At 44.8% G+C, this 18,644-nt stretch overlaps 1 protein-coding gene across 1 annotated transcript in view; it reads right to left on the minus strand.

Moving 5' to 3' along the window:
- Window positions 1-18,644, minus strand: part of LOC146204002 (large neutral amino acids transporter small subunit 2-like) — an 83,778-nt gene that overhangs the window by 44,346 nt on the left and 20,788 nt on the right. Inside the window, exon 2 of the mRNA XM_084589034.1 lies at window positions 3,458-3,583. Coding sequence (XP_084445160.1) covers window positions 3,458-3,583 — 126 coding nt within the window. The remainder of the gene's footprint in view (window positions 1-3,457; window positions 3,584-18,644) is intronic.

Genomic DNA, 18,644 nt, shown 5'->3' on the forward strand with positions numbered 1-18,644 from the left:
ACCACCTGGACGTTATCATTCGAACTGCTTATAAGAAGGCGCTCGGGTTACCCATGAAAGCATCTACGCAGCGTCTGCTACAACTGGGGGTACACAATACGGCTGATGAACTTATTAGCACCCATCTTACAAGCCAGGTAACGCGACTGGCCACAACCAAGACTGGTCGCAGGGTCTTAGAAAATTTGAACATTTGCTTTCCACAGCAAGTGGCTGGGAGACAAGATATACCTCAAGAGTGGAAGAGCAAATTCCTCACGCTTCCGCTCCCCAAAAACATGCACCCGGAGTATCATCGTGCTAGACGAGTGGCGAGAAGCAAGAAGATGAATTAATCTTATTCAAGAGAACAAGGAGCCTTCTTCGTGGACGCTGCCGGTTCTGTAGCGGGGATATCAACAATATCAGTGGTGCACCAAATGCAGGTCGTGGACGGGCTTTCAGTTCGTAACGGGGATATGCAGGCTATGGAGGAAGTGGCGATAGCCCTAGCCGCCAGGCATCTTATAGAAACTATATGCGTGGCAGAATCACGCCGCTAGCCTGCAAAATTCAAAGTCAATGTAGGACTTCAGCTGCACGGAAGGAGCTACACCGAAGAGGAAAAGCCGGCAATGATAATCATTGTGTTCACGCAGTATCTCTAGTGACCCCCAGGGTCTCTCATAAATTCAAGTTTAAAATATCCTCGTTGATTCATACAGCGTTCGCTACTGAAGGTGAACAGATGGCGCTAGTTGCTAACGTCCAATAATGTCCAAGAAAGCTGGATATACGGTGGGTGCACGGCGCGCACAGGGAATCGAACTCAGTTCCTTCCCGCATACAAGACAGAAGCTGAAAACATTGAGCCACCACTGCGGTAATTGAAACATCAGATACGAGAAACAGTTGTCCACCTATGTCGGAATCTCCTCTGGGGTGCTTTAGGGCGTAGTCCTGGCACCTGCCCTTTTGTATCTTTTGCACAGGGACGCCGTATATTCGCGGACGAATGCGTTCATTATATACATTGAAAAATAAACAATCAGAGCCATTGAAATAGCCAATCAGCCAATACAGCAGGTTAGGCCCCGTCGGGATGGCGCATTGGTTACGGCGCTCGACTACTGTGCTCAAGGATGCGGGATTGAATCCCTGCCTCGGCGGCCGCCTTTCGACGCAGGCGAAAAGCAAGGATTCCATGTGCTGTGCGATGCCAGTGCAAGTTAAAGAACCCCAGGTGGTCGAAATTTCCGGAGTCCTCCACTACGGCGTCTCTCTTAGCTTGAGTCGCTTCGGGACGTTACACCCTACAAACCAAACCAAACCAAACCAATACAACAGTCTAGCCCGGCTAAGCCTGCCAGGTATCTATAAATTAAGAAAATTTGCGTTGCATTAACGGCTAGAAAATATCGCTGACCATCCATTGCCAAGCAAATCACACTTGGGGGTTGAAAGCCGTGATAAGGACGAAGAATGCATGCCATCAAATTTGTTTTAACCGAAGAAAATCAGTATTCGTGGCATAGTAACCCACTCTGGGGGGCTAGTTGGTGCATGGTATGAAAAAAAGGAAAAGAAGAAGACGATGTGCAAAACACATCACTGAAAGCAGAGAGATGAGGCATGCTCAACTTGCAACTGTTTATTCATGTAGGAGATGAGTGAATATATAGACAAAGAGGGCGAGGGCAGTGAAGAGGACTCACGCATGCGCACGAGTAGAAACAAATAGATAACACTGGCTACAGTAAAACGTATATCAGCACAAATCTAAAAAAATACTTTCAATTTTTTTCTTTTTTTCGTTCCGAAGAAGGTTTTCCTTGTACGGCAGAACGGATCCCACCAAGCCGAAAAACGTAGAATGGAAGAAAAAACACACAACACCGTTTGCAAAATGTGCAGTGGGCGTAGTATATCAGATCCCCTCTAACGGATGGTAGATCTTACATCGGACAAACGGGCCGGTGTATTAATGATCGCTTTGCAGACCATAATCGCGCGTTAATGTTGTCGTACATTTGGTTTTGGTTTCGGATTGTGATCACCTGCAGCCAGGGGTACCAGAGTATCTCTGCGTATATAGTTGTACTGTATGTTGAACTAAAGGGGCATTTGTTGGTCAATTGCTTAGCAGTCCGTATTCTCCTGCGGCACACGCCGCTACAACAAATGACGCGAGTACCCATGTATCCTATCACTGTAAAGACAGCAGCAGTGGAAAAAAAAAAAAAAAGCCAAGAGAAGCTGAAGGAAACAAAAATCCTAAGCAGGGGCGAATACACCACAACCCGTGAACTTGTCGAGGCTTTCCACATCAACAAATGCGGAAGCGATTCTATGAACACACATTCAGTTACAAATTACAAAAATGAAAGTGCTTTTTAGTAATGTGCTGAGGCAAGTTTTTCTCTAGTCAGTTGTTATCTATTTGTTTCTACTCGTGCTCATGTGTGGGTCCTCTTCTCTGCCCTTTCCCCCTTTTGTCTGCATAATCACTAACGTACTAAATGGATAAACAATTGCAAGTTGCGCATGTCTCGTCTTTTTTCCTTCTCTGATTTCCGTTTTTCGAATCGCCTTTCAAAAAAATTCGTGTCGCAACCAGCTGACTATTCAGTACCGGCTGCTGTAATTCATATAAGAAAATTAGGGAAGTGTTCGGGGTAGAAACGGGGTGAGACAAAGGTTTCTTTTCAACTTAGTACCGTGGGTGCGAGTTCTGAGGCATTAGCAAATGTAATGCCGTATACGATAAAATTGCTGTATTTGCGCATGTGAATTGCACCATCAAATTGTCGTCGAGTCGTAACTGAACGCATCGGTTGACACAAGTTAGGTATAACCGGCCAGCCGTTCGAAATAACGCCGATGAATGCTCGAATCTAAAAACACGCAAGACTGAAAACGCCAATCGACTTCCATCTCAAAACGAGTGCTATTTTTTGTTGTTGTTGTTTTTTTTTTTTTTTTTTAAACTAGAGAGGGAAAAGGACAGCGGCTCGAAACGCGTGTCGAAGATTCGCCAGATTGATAGTCACTCGCATATATGGCACAAAAAAGCCACACCGTGCAGGTGCGCATTTCCGCGAGAGTGTCATGTCCGTTATAAGTGAGCTTCAACGGTCGTTAACATTTTCAAAGTGCGACGAGAACAACCAAGATTACGCATCGCGGAATAGCCAGCGCGCGGAACAAGCCAATTCGACAGCAGCGAGTTTGAAGCAGTTATGCGCAATTTTCCTCCTCTTCTATCAATTTTTTTTTTCTTGTTTGGCGCAGTTTGGAGCTCTTGGCATGAGTGTGGCGTCACAGTTTTCAGAGTGAATTAATTTCCCGCGCTGCATGCGGTGAAAATGTTTGTTTTAATTACGACAGAATACGCGAGACATAAATACATTGATCCGAATATGCATAAAAGCGCAAAGGCATCAAAAGGTAAAAAAAAAAAATTATTTCACAGACTAACCTTGCGCAATCCGAACCATGCCTGTGATGATGATAAGCGCAAGCGCTGCCAGTTTGGCGGTTGTGAAGATGTCCTGAACCTTCATGGCCAGCTTGACGCTCTTGCAGTTTACGAACGTCAGGAAACCTGAGAGAAATCAGAAAGACCCTGAGTTGAAAAATTGCCCCCAAGCACAAATGTCACCGGCATAACGCGCGGGAAAGGGGCAAGTCGGACTCAGGAAGCATGCGTTGCTGACTCTCGTGTTAAAAGAGACCCCGAAAAGCAAGAGGGAGCCTAGGAAAAAGAAAACAAGAGTGACTATGTCCGCCTATGCTCGTGTCATAACGCACTGTTGAAGCTCTTTTGAAGTACCAACTCGACGGAAACAAACTTGGTTATTTATCGTTTATAGACAAAGGACTTTACGTCGTTTGTCTCTCTTAACTGTGGTTTGGTGACTTCGCTTACGTGTTGAAAATTGGAGAGACCCTCAAGCTCTGTCAATAAAGAGAACGAAGCAACAACGTTAATTGCTCCCGTGTGCGGCTCCCTTCGTGGATGCTCGCCCGCGTACAAACGCTTCGCTACTCTCTTAATTCCTAATCCTTTAATTTTTGTCTCTATTACCTCGCAGATACCCATTGGCAACAGTCGTAAGGCACCACATTATGGGAAAGACCACCCAACGCAGACATAGAGCCCTGCTTTGAAGGGACAGTCCACCGACTTTTTGTACATTTTTTTCTTCTTGCTTCATTCGAAAGCTCCACCCTCAAATTCACGAATACCCCGCTGTGGAGCTGAGAAACACGACTGAATAATTTAAAACTCTGTTTGTTTGTTTGTTTGTTTGTTTGTTTGTTTGTTTGTTTGTTTGTTTGTTTGTTTGTTTGTTTGTTTGTTTTAATACGATAGGCTCCTTTTCTCAGTGGTAGTTGGCGTCTGCAAACACTGACGTCGTAAACAGGACATACGGTAAGTAACCCTGTGCAGCGCTATGAACACAACGACTGCCCCGCTCCCTAGGTAGCGTGCAGAACGCGTCATTTGCTACAATGCACAGATTTTGTTAACACTATATTGAGAAGTATTAAGATAGCTTTGAGTAGAATGAAATGAATCAACAAATTTAATAAACCCGGCGGTACCTGTCAGAGACACCAGCAACCGTTTTTTGCCTATAGTTGCGTTACTGATGGCACCGCCACTTCAAGTATAGCGGCGTCTTTGGTTGTGTGATTTCCCTTTTAGAATGCATTCTAAAAGCGGATCATGAGAGATTAAAGAACACAATTGGCTGTCATTTATTGAAAGAGAAGAAAGTAGGCTGGTCTTCGGTTGATGTGAACACGAACAACTGTGTTTATGACGTTTGGCATAGTCATAAAACGCAGTATAGTCACTTCAGACGCTCCAAGAAGGTACCATATTACACAGAAAGCACAGAGTGTGGCGCCACCATCCTCTAAAACCTGAGTTGATGGATCAAATTAATAATGCTTTAGAGGGGGCTAGTTGGTTGTTCATAATAACTATAGGACTGCGCTAATTTGACACAAGAGAACAAAGGGGAACACAAATTATACGACACGATGTGCACAGCGCAGTTTGTTTTTTTTTTTTTTTTTGCTTTTTTGCTTTTTTTTTTTTACCGAATACATACCCCCTCCTTCTGCAAAAAGACCGCTTCTTCAAACTGCACATACAGGGAAGACAAATACATCTTCAGCAAAGCAAGAAAGTTCGATGTACTAACTCCCCACAGCCCACAGGTTCATGAACTTTACACTTCCATACAAGTCCAAGCATTCTTCCACAGCCTGAAGAACTTGATCACGTGGTACGCTGTAGAAAAAGTCCTCAACATCTATTAAAAAGCAGGTGCCTTTTGGGGCTGTTTTCAGGAAACACACAACCTCATCAGAGTCGTGGATCATAAACGAGTCATCCAATGAAAGCTGGTTCAGAAGACACTGTCAAATTAAAATATAAATTCCTCTTTAAACTCTGAGTTCTTCCCTCGACACTTCCACCAAGTGGTAAGATCTACCAGAATATGCAACTATCTTTATACTCTTTTCCGGCAACGGACTGTTCCTATAACCAAGCTGTACGTACGTGTCTGCGTGGCCTATAGGGGTGGCGTTTCTGACTCGGGCTCAATGGGTCCCGCAGGCATAGAGTTCCTTACACTAACTAGAGGGAAAGCTGAGGGCGCTGCACTTCAGCCGCCATGGGCGCGCTAAGAATCATGGGCCGGTGTGCTACTTGTTGCGGGACAGTCGGTTTTTCTCGAGTACGTGGAGCGGCGTTACTGCGATGTTTATTTTTCGTCATCATCATCATTTGAAAGTGCGTACATAGACCACGAAAGCCATAGTAGCGAAGGCGCAAAAGCAGACGTCGCCAATAAATGGTTTTTGTTTCCCGAAATGCCACTAAAAACTTCCTTAAGTGATTGCACAATCATAAATATTTTCATAGCGTTCTTTTTATTTCAAAGTTTGCCTATTAAGTGCGAAATATTGGTATTTGTGCCGCTCAAAACAAAGCCAATGGGAGAAAGAGCCACCGCTTATATTGGATAAATATCACACTGACATGCTGTTTCTCTCTCTTTTTGCAATTTATAGTCACAATATTCAATCTTAGGGCATTATTTACGGTAGAGCAACGTTTATCTTTGCATTAGTTTTGGCCAAAAGTTGTAGTTCTGCACTCGGTAGCTCTCCGGCCCATGATGCTTTGAACGCCCATGGTGGCTGAACTGGTCGTATGGAAACTCCATGTAAACTCCGATAGATGACAGGACAGCTTTACCTCTAGGTAAGAGTAAGAAACTCTATGCCCGCAGGGCTCGACTCCGGTCTCAACCTCCTACCTCAAAGGAGCTGCCTGAGTTGCTGTCCTGCCAACTCGTTTATGGTATGTGGTCGCATGACGTCACATCAACCAGTGCCAGGGCATGTCACCTGCCAACTACCACCAAAGCCGCTACCGAGTAAAAAACATATTTTGCTGGAAACAGGTATTAAAAACTGAAGACCCACATGTGCTAGCAGCTTTTCGCGAAGCGGAAATTCGCCCCAAGAAATTCGCCCCAAGATCATTACCGCCATAACATAAACAGGCATCTATGCATACGCATTATCCGATTCAGAGTCATTCGTTCTCCGTTAGGATTGCCCGCAGGGAACGTCCTTATCTGCGTCGCAACTTGCAAATTAAAAAAAAAAAAAAAAAAAAAAAAACAATAATCTTTATTCCCCAGGTCCTAACGTTAAACAGACGAGGAAAAAGCTGCTCATAGCAGCTTGATGACTACGAGATAGCAGTTGGCTGACGAGAACGTACAGACACTGCGTCACACGTTGAGGGGAAAACAATATAGCACTGAAACGTTATGTCATGCATGCACAGGTGTGCGTACAGGCATTCAGACAGGCACTGAAGGTCAAATTGGCTGGCTGCATGGCGGTTTTCCAACCGGATCAGTTGACATATGTTTAAAAAGACAACTCAGCGCGTATTAATTAGTACAAATAAAGCAATATTAAAATTATTTAAGACCGCGCCGTATTATATGGACAACCTAGGAAAGTCTTTACAAGAAGCGTAGCTTATGACAGTTACGCAAAAAGAAACAAATCTCAGCTGAAACGTGCGTGCTAACTGAAAGCAGCGTTAAGAGAATCCAAGCAGAAGTTTTCAACGAAACGATTCACCAGCCTATTCATGCCTTCGCCACAAAAATCCTGGAGACGCTTTAGGGATAAAGAAAGAAGAAATATGCCACATAGGAAAAAGTAGATAAAAGGAGGACGGTGTTTTCTGTGCAATCACTCCTTGCTTGAGTGGTTGCGAAAAAAAAAAAAGGCAAATCGGAGAGTTTTTTTCTTGTTTCATTTTTCAGCCAGTCTATACAAGAAAACGACCGATTACGGAAATGGCTAGCGCGATACTTTGGGCGCTTGCAGAAAAGGGTCCTCGGGAAATTCCTCAAGCGGGCGTTTTCCAGCATTTGCTTATGCTTGATACAAAAAGAGAAATAACAGCAAGCGACCGGACGGAATACCTAGTGAATTGACGCTATGCCTAACGGGTGTCATATTATATGACAGTAATACACAGAACACTTTTGGAAACCTTTTCACTGCCTCCAGATTGGCGCAGTGCTGCTTTGATACCTGTTTTTAAATCCGGCAGTCGGATTCTAGTTCAGTAGTGGAAATGGCCTAGAATATTCTGTAGCAAGCTATTGTCCAGTAAAAGTTTAATTTGTGGCAGTTTCCTTTTTTTTTTTTGTAGCAGGAGGCCGATGCTGAGAAATAACATAAAAAATGTGAATATACAGACTTTTTTAATGATGACGCACTGCCCGAAGGATACTAGGCAGTTGTTCTAGCCAGGTCTGCTTCCTTTTGTTTTTATCCAGCCCAAATTTACTGCTAGTTTTACAAAGCAAGATTAAGAAAATTTTGCATTTTAAACTTTGCCGCAAGTTTTTCTGTGTAACACTGAAGGTAAAGCAGACAAATGTCGATTTCAGTGTTTTTTGTGAATACTTTGGCCTCGTTTCCCTTTCAAACGGGAATAAAATTTTCAAAATTTCAGAATGGGCAAGTACTGCGCTCCAGCGTTGCCATCTTACCTTCATCAAAAACGCTTCGGCTGAAAGTAGTTAGGGTTTGGTTTGGTTTTATGTAGTTTAATTTCGTAAAGCGACTCAGGCTATGAAAGTCACCGTAGTGAAGTGTTCCGGAGATTTCGACCTGCTGAAGTTCTTTAACGTGCACTCAAAAAACGGCCGCCGCTGCCGAGATTCGATCCCGCATCCTTGGACACAACAGTCGAGCGCCCGAACCGCTGCACCACCGCCGCGGGGCGACAGCGGTTAGGGGAAAGCCAGAATGAAGAACCACGGATTAACCGAGCGTTAAGTAACGTGGACACAAAAAGGGGACACAGCTCAAGACGGGTGCTGACTACCAACTTTTTGTTGATTGCCAAACTGGCGAAATATATATCAGTCACACTAGAACACGCTGGCAGTGCGAGGCGAAAAACCAGGCGCCCGTGTGCTGTGCGATGCCAGTGCACGTTAAAGAACCCCAGGTGGTCGAAATTTCTGGAGTCCTCCACTACGGCGTCTCTCATAGCCTTAGACGCTTTGGGACGTTAAACCCCACAAACCAAGCCAAACCAAACCAAAACGTTCGACGATCATATAAAGCAAACAGCAAAATAAAAAGAACAAGCATATGAAAAATAAACTAAATTGCTCTTTCGCTGTCCGCTTTATAGAAGAGCAAGGAAAAGAGTATGAAAAGAAAGAGGAAAAACAATGAATAGTTCTTTCTTTCTCTGGTCGAATTACATGACGTCTAGCGAATTGAGGCACACGCATTGCCAGATGGCGACCCGTATCACGGGCGCGATTGTCACTTGCATACACCCTGCAGGTTTTAGAATAGATAGAGAGTTAGTAGTAAGTCCCCTCCCTGTGCTGTGTGTTCAATTTTGTGTTCTCATTCCTTCGCGCCGCGTTAATTAATCATTGGATAGCCATGAATTAAGTATCCCAAACGAAAGCCTTGATTCAGGATGAATAAACGGGCGAGTAGTGAAAGGGTCGCTGTGGAATGAGCCCAGCAGCCACTTCTCTTCATGAGAGCTTTGGTGCTGCAGGAGCGCGACCATGTCGTCTATTTGCAGTCCGACATGGCTGCGTCTCTTAATTAACGAGCTATACAACCAACCCAAAATTCAGATGCTGACGGTGCTGCTACCGAGAGTGCGGATGAGTAACCGCATGAGGCGACAACCCCTAGCAATCCGTCGCTCGACGCCGCCGCCAACGCCTGTCGTTGTCGCTGGTGCATACCGCACGCAGCGACGGGGCTCAGCGACAGAGAGGCGCGTTTTCAGCGTTGCTCTGTTACCGCCGCCTCGTCATTCGGTCAAGGGGAGTGCAATCACGCTATTAACACTAAACAGCATGAAGTACGGTAAAACACTGATGAAATTTCTTTTAACGAATCGCATTTTAAAGGGTCACAGCGCAGCGATGCGCTACTACACTGCGATGCCAACTTGCATTGCAAGCAGTGACTTTCTCCTGCTCCTTTCGGAAATTAACAATATCTAGCCACGCTAACCTTTTTCTTTTCTTTTGTTACCCTTCCAAGCTTTTACTGAATTATCTAGATGCACTCATATATACACGGATCAGACGAAGTGAGCGCGTGCAGGCACCAGGTTCTGCACCCAAACCGGACTAGAAAAACAAACTCCACACGCAATAAAAAAAAAAAAAAAAAAAAAAAAAGCCAGAACAAAAGTTGAGCACCCCAAAGCCCTCTGCGATTGGCTGCCTCGCGAGCTGCTTCCCGGCGACACGCGAAATTTTCTAAAAACCCAGAAACCGAGTGACAGCGACGAGCGGCAATGCTTTGGCGGCCCTCAGGCGTGATTCCGTTCTCTCAACGGTAGGGTCCTCTGAGCAGCGTCGCCTGGCGACAGATAGCGGAAATATTGTAAAAATGAATAAGATCACATTTAAAGCCTGCCGTATCCGTTGCCTCAGTGGCGCAATGGATTACATTACTTACCTGAGCACGTAGCGAATAAAATGTATGCTCGAATCCTGCGTTTGTGATTTTTTTTTTTCAAAATTGTTTTTATATTGCAACGTTAAAATTAAGCTAATAATATCTTTCTGGAGGGTGTTCCCCTTTAAGTTGCATCATGTAATGTTTTTAATTCCTAATAGTCCCAAAATCTGCCGTGAACACAGCCGCGAGACAACAGAATGATAACGCTTACACTATTTAATAATTTTCAACGTAATCATTTGCTGCCTTTAGTGAGTGTATGTTACCTTTAGGTAGCATTCAGACACACCTCTCGGTAACAATCGCAGTTTAACCCGCTCAGAGGCAACCAGTGACGAGAAAGAAGTTGCGGGACCCTACCGTTGAGAAGACGGAATTACGCGGCCCTCAGCGCGTCGCACGACGGCGTCGCGCGGCATGTCGCCGCGAATTGTCGCCTCATGCGGTTAGCGCTTGATGTCCCTGCAGTCGCCACAATTGTATCGCGGCGCGCCCTGCAAGCAGATGCGCATATGTATAGCTTGGGTGCGTGTGGCGCACCCAGATGTTCGGCTTGACACTCTTGGTGTTCGCCTCATCAGCAGCCCGGACGAAAGAGAGCACTTTTTTCACAGGTCCTTGCTCCGTTTCATTTTCGGGGCACTAGTACGTCATCATCATCATCATCAGCCTGACTATACCCACTGCAGGGCGAAGGCCTCTCCCATATTTCTCCACTTAACCCGGTTCTGTGCTAGCTGCATCCACTTGACCCCTGCGAGCTTCTTAATCTCATCCACCCACCTAACTTTCTGCCGCCCCCTAGTACGTATGTGCGCCCAATAGTGCTATCTCAGCATAGGCATCAACCGAAAAGCTAGCTGACCCCTACTTCTTTGCTTAACGACTTTGAACGCAAAAGGATATCAGTAGTCGACAATCAGAACCTAGACAAACAGATAAAATAATTTAGCTGAGGCTCACTGAAGTCTATCTGCTGTCCCATTGTCATTTACGGTGCCTTTTGTAGCCAAATTCGCGTTGCTAGACGCGGCCAACGCTGCCAACGCGGCCACTGCGGAATATCCGCTGAAGAAAAGACATGATCTGAAATAGCTTAATTAAGACACGCTGACCGAGATCAAGTAAAAGGACGTCTCTGTATACGTAAACGTTGCCCATAAGCTGAATCTATATACTCCAAGTTTAAAATGGTAATAAATAGAGCCAATGCACTCTCCCATTCGTCGAAGAGTCGCTACTTTGCGCAAGAATTTAAGAAGCTTCAAATAATTGTACCAAGGTATGATGCGTTGTCAATAACTTGCGGTAGAAGTTTGATAAATACAAAGTGTTGTTCGCCGACGTCTTTCATGATGACCCTATAGCATATGTGCCCAATTCATTCAACGACCATTTCGTGGCCGCGTCACGCTATGTGGAGCATACCCTTCATGATGTATACCTACTTAACAGTTTCGTGCAGTCTCAGAATTGCTTCCAAACTTACTCAAATAGAAGTTTGCGCGATCATATCTGGCTTCAGGCTAGAAGAACCTCCCAGCATCGGCGATATCTCAATAGTCACGCTCAAAGAATGCGTGTCTTTCCGGCATTTGTCTTGTTATGTTGAACGAGTTTATCGGCTCGTGAAATATTCCTCCTACTCTAAACACTGCTATTACCAGGCATCTTTTCATGGGTGAACGACGTCGATAACTATAGATCAATTTTTACTTTACCAGTCATTAGCAATATCCTCAGGAAAAACTTTTCATTGAACACAATTTTTCATTGAACAGACTTTCATCATATGGCCAGACAATGTGCTGAACCCCCTTGCACGGGGCGCTTGATTTTTTTCCACGCCGGTTAATGAGAAAAATTTATGGGATGATTAGAAGCTGTTGGCCATTAATTAATCAGTTATCACTCACTAACATGCCGAAATGAGATAACTGCCTGTACAAGTAGCTCAAACCCAAAATCACTGCTCTGTTTTGCAACTACAATGTTTCCACAAAATTTCTCTACTGAGTAATAATAAACACCCTATATAGTGAAGAAGCCAACAGTATCTTAAACCTCCACGTACATGGAACCCGAATGCGACATTGAGAATATTTGTGCTCCTCTACAGAGGGCACCCATGGCATAATGGGCCAATGTGTATATCTTATGAACCCTTTTTACTCTATAGATTTGACTGCGAATATCTCCAAATGTGAGTACTGAAGATTCGAGTTCTCACTGAAACTCGTTCCTCTTGTTGCCATGAGCTGCAGGATACTCGTGTTTAGAAAAGACTTTTCATGGGGCGAAAAAGTGACAAATGACACTAGCTAATGGCGATCAGTCGCTGGCACGCTGAATTCTTACAGCCCTGAAGGAGAAGTCATCCACTCTGGCAAAAGTAAGAGCAAAGAACTGCTCGCGCTGTTCTTTGGCGTTCCTTAATTAGAAGTCCAGACCAGAACGATCGCCAATCTTGGTATACGAGACGGCACAACGCAGTAAGGCCCTTTCCTAGTTCCGATAGCTAGGCCAGCACGTCTACCCTTTCCACACTGGGTGCCCAGCTATAGGGCTTCGCATCCGTCGCCCGCTCAAGTCCTGTCACTTAGCAACCGCACGGCAACCAGCTGGCGGGAGCCCGACGTATCCGTTGCTAGGGAGGAGGATGAGGTCAGCCGTCTGTTCAGCCCCCGCGAGGAATGCGCTCCGTGAACTGGCCGCGCGCTAGGAAGAGCATTAGCGCCGCGACAAACGAATCTCTCGGCTTTCTTGTCTGGATCTGCGGTCCTTTACCAATGACTCGCGTGTTATGGCCCGCTACGAAAGACACAAATGGTAATGAAACTGATTCACCGTCGCAATGTGCCCGGCTCAACATCCAACCTTTCCCTGACAACGAATCGACGTTCTCGTTTTCTCGCGCTCTTTTTCTAGTGTTCTTTCCATCTGTCTCCAATAAAAAAAAAAAAAAAGGGGGGGGGGGGGGGGAGAGGGGAGGAATTAAGGACGGTGGTGAGGATACGTTCCCGGTACATAAATACAGGCCGATTTTCCCTGTCTTCATTCTCTAACTGTGCTTGCCACAAACTTTTAATACTTTCGTTCATATATGAGAAGCTTCGAACGCATAAATCTGCAATTTATCAAAGAGAGGGTGCACTAATATGCCACTAATTACACGCACAGTACAGCTCTGTTTTAAGGATATAACACGAGAGGCAACTAAGGTTGTAGTAATGACCATTATCACCAACGAAAGTTCGCACTACCTTTGCAGCAAACGAAATGCATAGCAGTCGCGGCCACACGGTGTTGATAATCAGATTCCGCTGGTAAAGAAGCCACGTGTGATTAACTCCATGTAAAAACTCTTTCGGAAGAGACCTCGTATTGTCTTCCAGACAACTTTTCAATTTTCGTCTATGCTGAATAAATGTAGGCACCTATAATATAAACAAGGACGAAGCACTCCATCATCAGGGTTCATTCAAGTCATATTTTTGCGTGACTTTTATCCTCAACAAAAGCATTTAATTTAACATATGTTGTTAACGCACATTAAAACATCAGCAGCATTTGTTAACTGAAACAGACTCCTTAACAGCTAGGAAATTTTCTTGAACTGCAGTTAAACTTCTGCACATGTGTCATCGGCCGTGTCGTAGAAATTTCACGCAACAAATGTTACAAAGAAATCAAACCATTTACATGTTTCGGTCCACATGTAATATCAGACCTTAAAAAAAAATAGAGCGACGCGCTTTCAGCAGCTAAAATTTGCTTGAGCGTGAGGATTCCGAGGAATAAGAAGCTCGCAACATGTGCGAGTTAAGGGAGTCTGAGAGCGGAGACCGGTTCTACCGTACACGGAGCGGTGCACCTGGAGAGAAGGTGGACCGGAAAAAAACCTGTGTTGCATTTCAAACAGCAGGAAGCGGCTCGTACTCCGGCGGCTAGACTGTGGTGCAGAGTTGGCAATGGCCGGCGACTCTGTCTGCATCTGAACAGCTTTGCAGAAAGCCAGCCCTCTAAAGCTTGTCTAGGCGTCAGACGTCGTTAAGCTAGAAAAAAAAAAAATGCCCGCAGCTTGGTTTGCCGGTGAACAGCATTTGAATGCTTCGATAGAATGCGCATCAACAGAGACGAATGCGACCACTCGACGAGATGGCAGCGAGCGCCGACTTAGCGGGCTTCTATTTCTCGTTCTTGCCTAAAATGTCACGAGTGCTGTCGCGAACCTCTTCTGGCTTAACGCAGTTAGGCTGAGAACTTGACGACCCATGAAGATGGATACGTCCGGTCATAGTACCTAACCTATGAAAAACCAACAAATGCCCGAACGTATAATCCCGCCGTGTTTGCTCAGTGGTTACGGAGCAGCGTCGGCGCTCGACTGCTCCACCCAAGGACGCGTGGGATCGAATCATCCGGCCGCTTTTTGATGGGGGCGGAAAACAATGCGCCCGTGTTCTGTGCGTTGTCAGCGCACGTGAAACAACCCCAGGTGGTCGAAATTTCCGGAGCCGTCCCTCATAGCCTGGGTCACTTTGGAAAGTTACACCTTATACACGAAGCAATACGAACAGTACAAGACTTATTTTCCCTGTAATTGGTCAATCGTTAGTAGCTGGTCCATAGCCATTTTCTATTGGCCGTGACATTTGGTTGATTGGCCGTAGTGGAGGTCTCTGGACAAGGCCGCCTGCAGAACGTATTGTATTCGGCGAGACCAAAATAAGTGTGACCGAAATAACTTCGGGGAACTATTTCAGCCCCAATGAAATGGGTCCTATAATAAGGTTACCGGTGGCCTTTCTGACTTTCACTCTGCTACAAACTTATAACCTCATTGAGGGATTATGAGTCAGGTTTGGCGGTTCGGGGCATGGGGCGGTCAAAATTACGTCAGCGGAGGAGGGCAAGGAGTGTCTGTAAAGAGATGCGACCCCTTGAAAGGTTGTTCGATTTTCCCTACAAAGTGTAGCGGTCAACATTTTTTGGTAAATGTAGCCGGCAGGCGTGCGCAACCTCGTGAGATTTCGACCTCACGAGGTCGACCTGAACGTAAAAAATGACCTAGATTCATGAAATGAGATAAGGTCGCCCACAGGTAAAAACTTCTTGCGTGAGGTCAGAAAATCAGACCTCAACCGCATGCGTGCGTTTGAGGGCGAGTGAGGTCGTCTTTCGGTATACGGTCGGCTTTCGAGGTTGAGGTTTTTCGCAGCTGGCACGCCTTAATCTGACGAACGCTCCGTCCGAACCGGTGTTCAAGTACACCGTCGCTGTGCCCAGCGCCACGTTTTAGGGTTCGTTTGCACCCCTTAAAAAAAGACCCCCCCCCCCCCCCCCCCCCAGAAAAAAAAAGACGAAAAAAAAACAACGAATGCCCCGTTTGCTGCTAGCTTTGGGTGCATGGCCCCACCGTGTCCCTTCGCCCGAGCTTGCAGAACGGTCCTCTTAGAAACGCTCTGAATTTTGTTTTAGGGAGTTAGGCTAGCTAGCTGCCGGCAGAGCATCGGCCGTATCCTTAGACCATTATCTAAATTTTCTTTCCGCTAACCGCGCAGGAGGTACATTGGTAGCAAAAATTACATACGTTGTTCCTTAACCCCTTATATAGCTTCAGGGATCGCACTGCGTAATAGAGGGAATATTTTAAAAATGTGCATCGTTTTTCTTAGCTAATTTTCAATTTATACGGATCATTAAAGTACACTGAGGATCGCCACACAATGGCGAACTATATGCCTTTCGTTTCACTATGCAGCGGGCTCACGATTTTCTTTAATCCCTTGTACAAGTAACGCGAACACACTGTACTGATCCCTAAAGGCCATTACTGCCGTGCGCTATCAGCAGTTTGTCTGGCTCGCAATTAAGGTGGATTTTAAATGAAAATCGTGGTGAATCAATCATTTACTTAGAAACCTTTTATCTTTTTTTTTTTTCTCTCCTTTTTGAGGTCAAGCATCCGACCTCAACCTCATAATATGAGTTTGAGATGAGGTTAAGTGATGTCGCTTGCACCACCTGGAAACTGAGGTGAGGGTACCTCAGGAGGCATTAACCTCAACTCGTGAGGCTAAAGTCGAGCGAGAATATGAAAGTTCTTTCTTTTCTTTTTTTATTTTTAGTTTTTGAGGTTCAGGTGATGTCTAAGAGGTCAAATGGCCACCTCTGGTAAACGACCGTTTATATCAAAACTCAACTTCTCGCAATAAGGCTGCATAAATCTTTGAATTCAGAAAAAGAAATTTCAAGTTGTTTCCCACAAAATCGTTCGCTATAGTGTATAAACACAGCCAGCCTTTTCTTTAACTGTCCTGGGGCGCTGTGGGTAAATAAATAAATAAATAAATAAATAAATAAATAATTAAATAATCTGCGCACATGAAGAAGGACATTCGTGCGCCGGGCACTCTTTATCAGATCATTTTGATGCTGTGTATATTTAAATGTGACATCAAGTGGTCAACTGTGGCGACTGCAATAATTATAACACTACGTCTCACGCACAGCATCTTACAGATCCAAGCGGGGAACATCAGACAACCGAAGCCTCCTGTATTTGAAAAGAAAGCGTTGGTTGCAAAAGCAATATTCGTGCAAAAAATATATATATTCATCACAACATTAAGAAGTGGGTAGCTTTAAAAAGAAGGTAGCATCTTTAATGCTAAACAACGTCGAAAGACAAAAACCATCTGCCATAAAATATTCTACATAACCCATGTTTGCTCTAAATGCTTGTTTCACCATGACTCCGTTTTATTATTCTGCAAACCAGTCTGGTGACTTACAGTGATGAAAACAAGTTAATAAATATTACCAGGTACACTAGGTCTCATGCACAGCATCTTATAGATACAAGCAGGTAACATAAGTAATGCTAAATAACGTCAAAAGTCAAAAGCAATCCGCCATACAAAATGTCACATAACCCATGCTTGCTCCAAATGCTTATGTTTCCCCGTGACTCTTTTTTATTTTTATTTTTTTATTCTGCAAATCAATCTGGCGACTAGCAGTGGTGAAAACAAGTTAATAAATATTACCAGGTACAACAACCACGCCTTTTCTTTCGTCAACATTTTTGTTGTCTCTCTGTACAGTAAAGAGCTTATTGCTTTGCCAAGTTTTCCGGCAGCAAGGAGAATTCCAATCTTCTTCTGTTAACCCCGCACTGTCTGCTGCATTTATTGACTGGCTAATGCTACGAAGACGTGCGATGATCCGCGCACATCCATCCAGAGGAGGAAAACGGAGAACGGTTGCCAAGGAGACCAGCGCCGGCCGCCAACGAAGGGGCATCGTGTTTCGAAAAACACCTTGCCGGGCCCACCCGATAAGGGGGACTGAAAGCGAGGCGATAAACGAGTGGTAATAAAGTGTCTGTCCCCTCGAGGCTCCTCAAGATGTCGCAAGATCACACAGCTATATTCCTCAGCTTTATCGACTTTATTCAAATCCGAAACGGTTAGTCTGGGAGTAAGAACTATCAATCATGCGTGTACCCACGAATAATAGCCCGATATAGTGCGCCGCACCTTACGGGAGCTCTCTTGGTTTCCAAGGATCATAAAAGGACTGCTAAAATTTAAATCCACACTATTTGAATTCAAGGACTGAATCCTGCTATGAATTACTAGGGTACCAAAGCACTTTTGTTTTCTTTTTCTTTTTTAGGTAAAGAAATTAGAGCCAAAGATAGAAAAGAACGTGGAATAATTGGAGCAACTGCATGAACACAGCCCCTCAGGACCACTTCGTCAATGCGACTTCACTCATCCTTTGGAAGAAGGAATAAGAACTGCTGCACGAGCATAACTTCACGATGCTGTAATGCGCACGTGTCGTTTTTTTTTTTTTTTTTTCGTTTTTCGGCATGTATCCGCGAGGTCCATTCTTTGAAGTTTTAAATTTCTCTGCACGCGGTGTGACGTTGATTCGTGCATGTAATCCGATGTTAGATGCCAAAATAAACAGTTGATAGCAGCCCTACGCCCAGAGTGTTCGCGTGTGCCTCCCACAGAGTGCTGTTCCTATTTGAAAGTTCAATTGTCACACTACGTTAATGTACGTGCAGGCGATGAATATCGTCGCGCTTAAAGTGTAAGAATGCCGTTTGTTTCTCTATGGTTATAGCCGACAGTTACCTTCCTACAATGCTCGTTAGAAGAAATCTTGGCATTTTCCCCTTCACCTTTTTTATTTCATTTGTCGCACTCTTTTAGTACGCGTTTTAATATCAACGAAAGCAAGCAGCTGCGCTAAACTGGGCAATCACCTTTCGGAAGCACTCTTCTTTGTTGACTTGTTTTTGTTTTTGCGTGAGAAAACGTCAGTAGGTTCCGGATAAAATGGCAAAACCTGACTTCCTCGCCATTTAAATTGCCCCGTACTCGCCGCTAAACCTAAGTACAGTCTTTGTCAAAAGTGTACAGCCCGGGGGTTTGCTTGTGAGCCCCACTGTGCTACTCGTAATACATTTCCTGCGTTCCGAATCTCTTGGTGGTAAGAAGATTTTTTGCCCTACATTCTCCAATAGGAAGGACCTCCACTAATGCTAAATTAGCGCCACTACACAGCTCAAA

Source organism: Amblyomma maculatum, chromosome 1, assembly GCF_055883805.1.
Source record: "Amblyomma maculatum isolate TAMU_Amacu chromosome 1, ASM5588380v1, whole genome shotgun sequence".
Taxonomy (NCBI): domain Eukaryota; kingdom Metazoa; phylum Arthropoda; class Arachnida; order Ixodida; family Ixodidae; genus Amblyomma; species Amblyomma maculatum.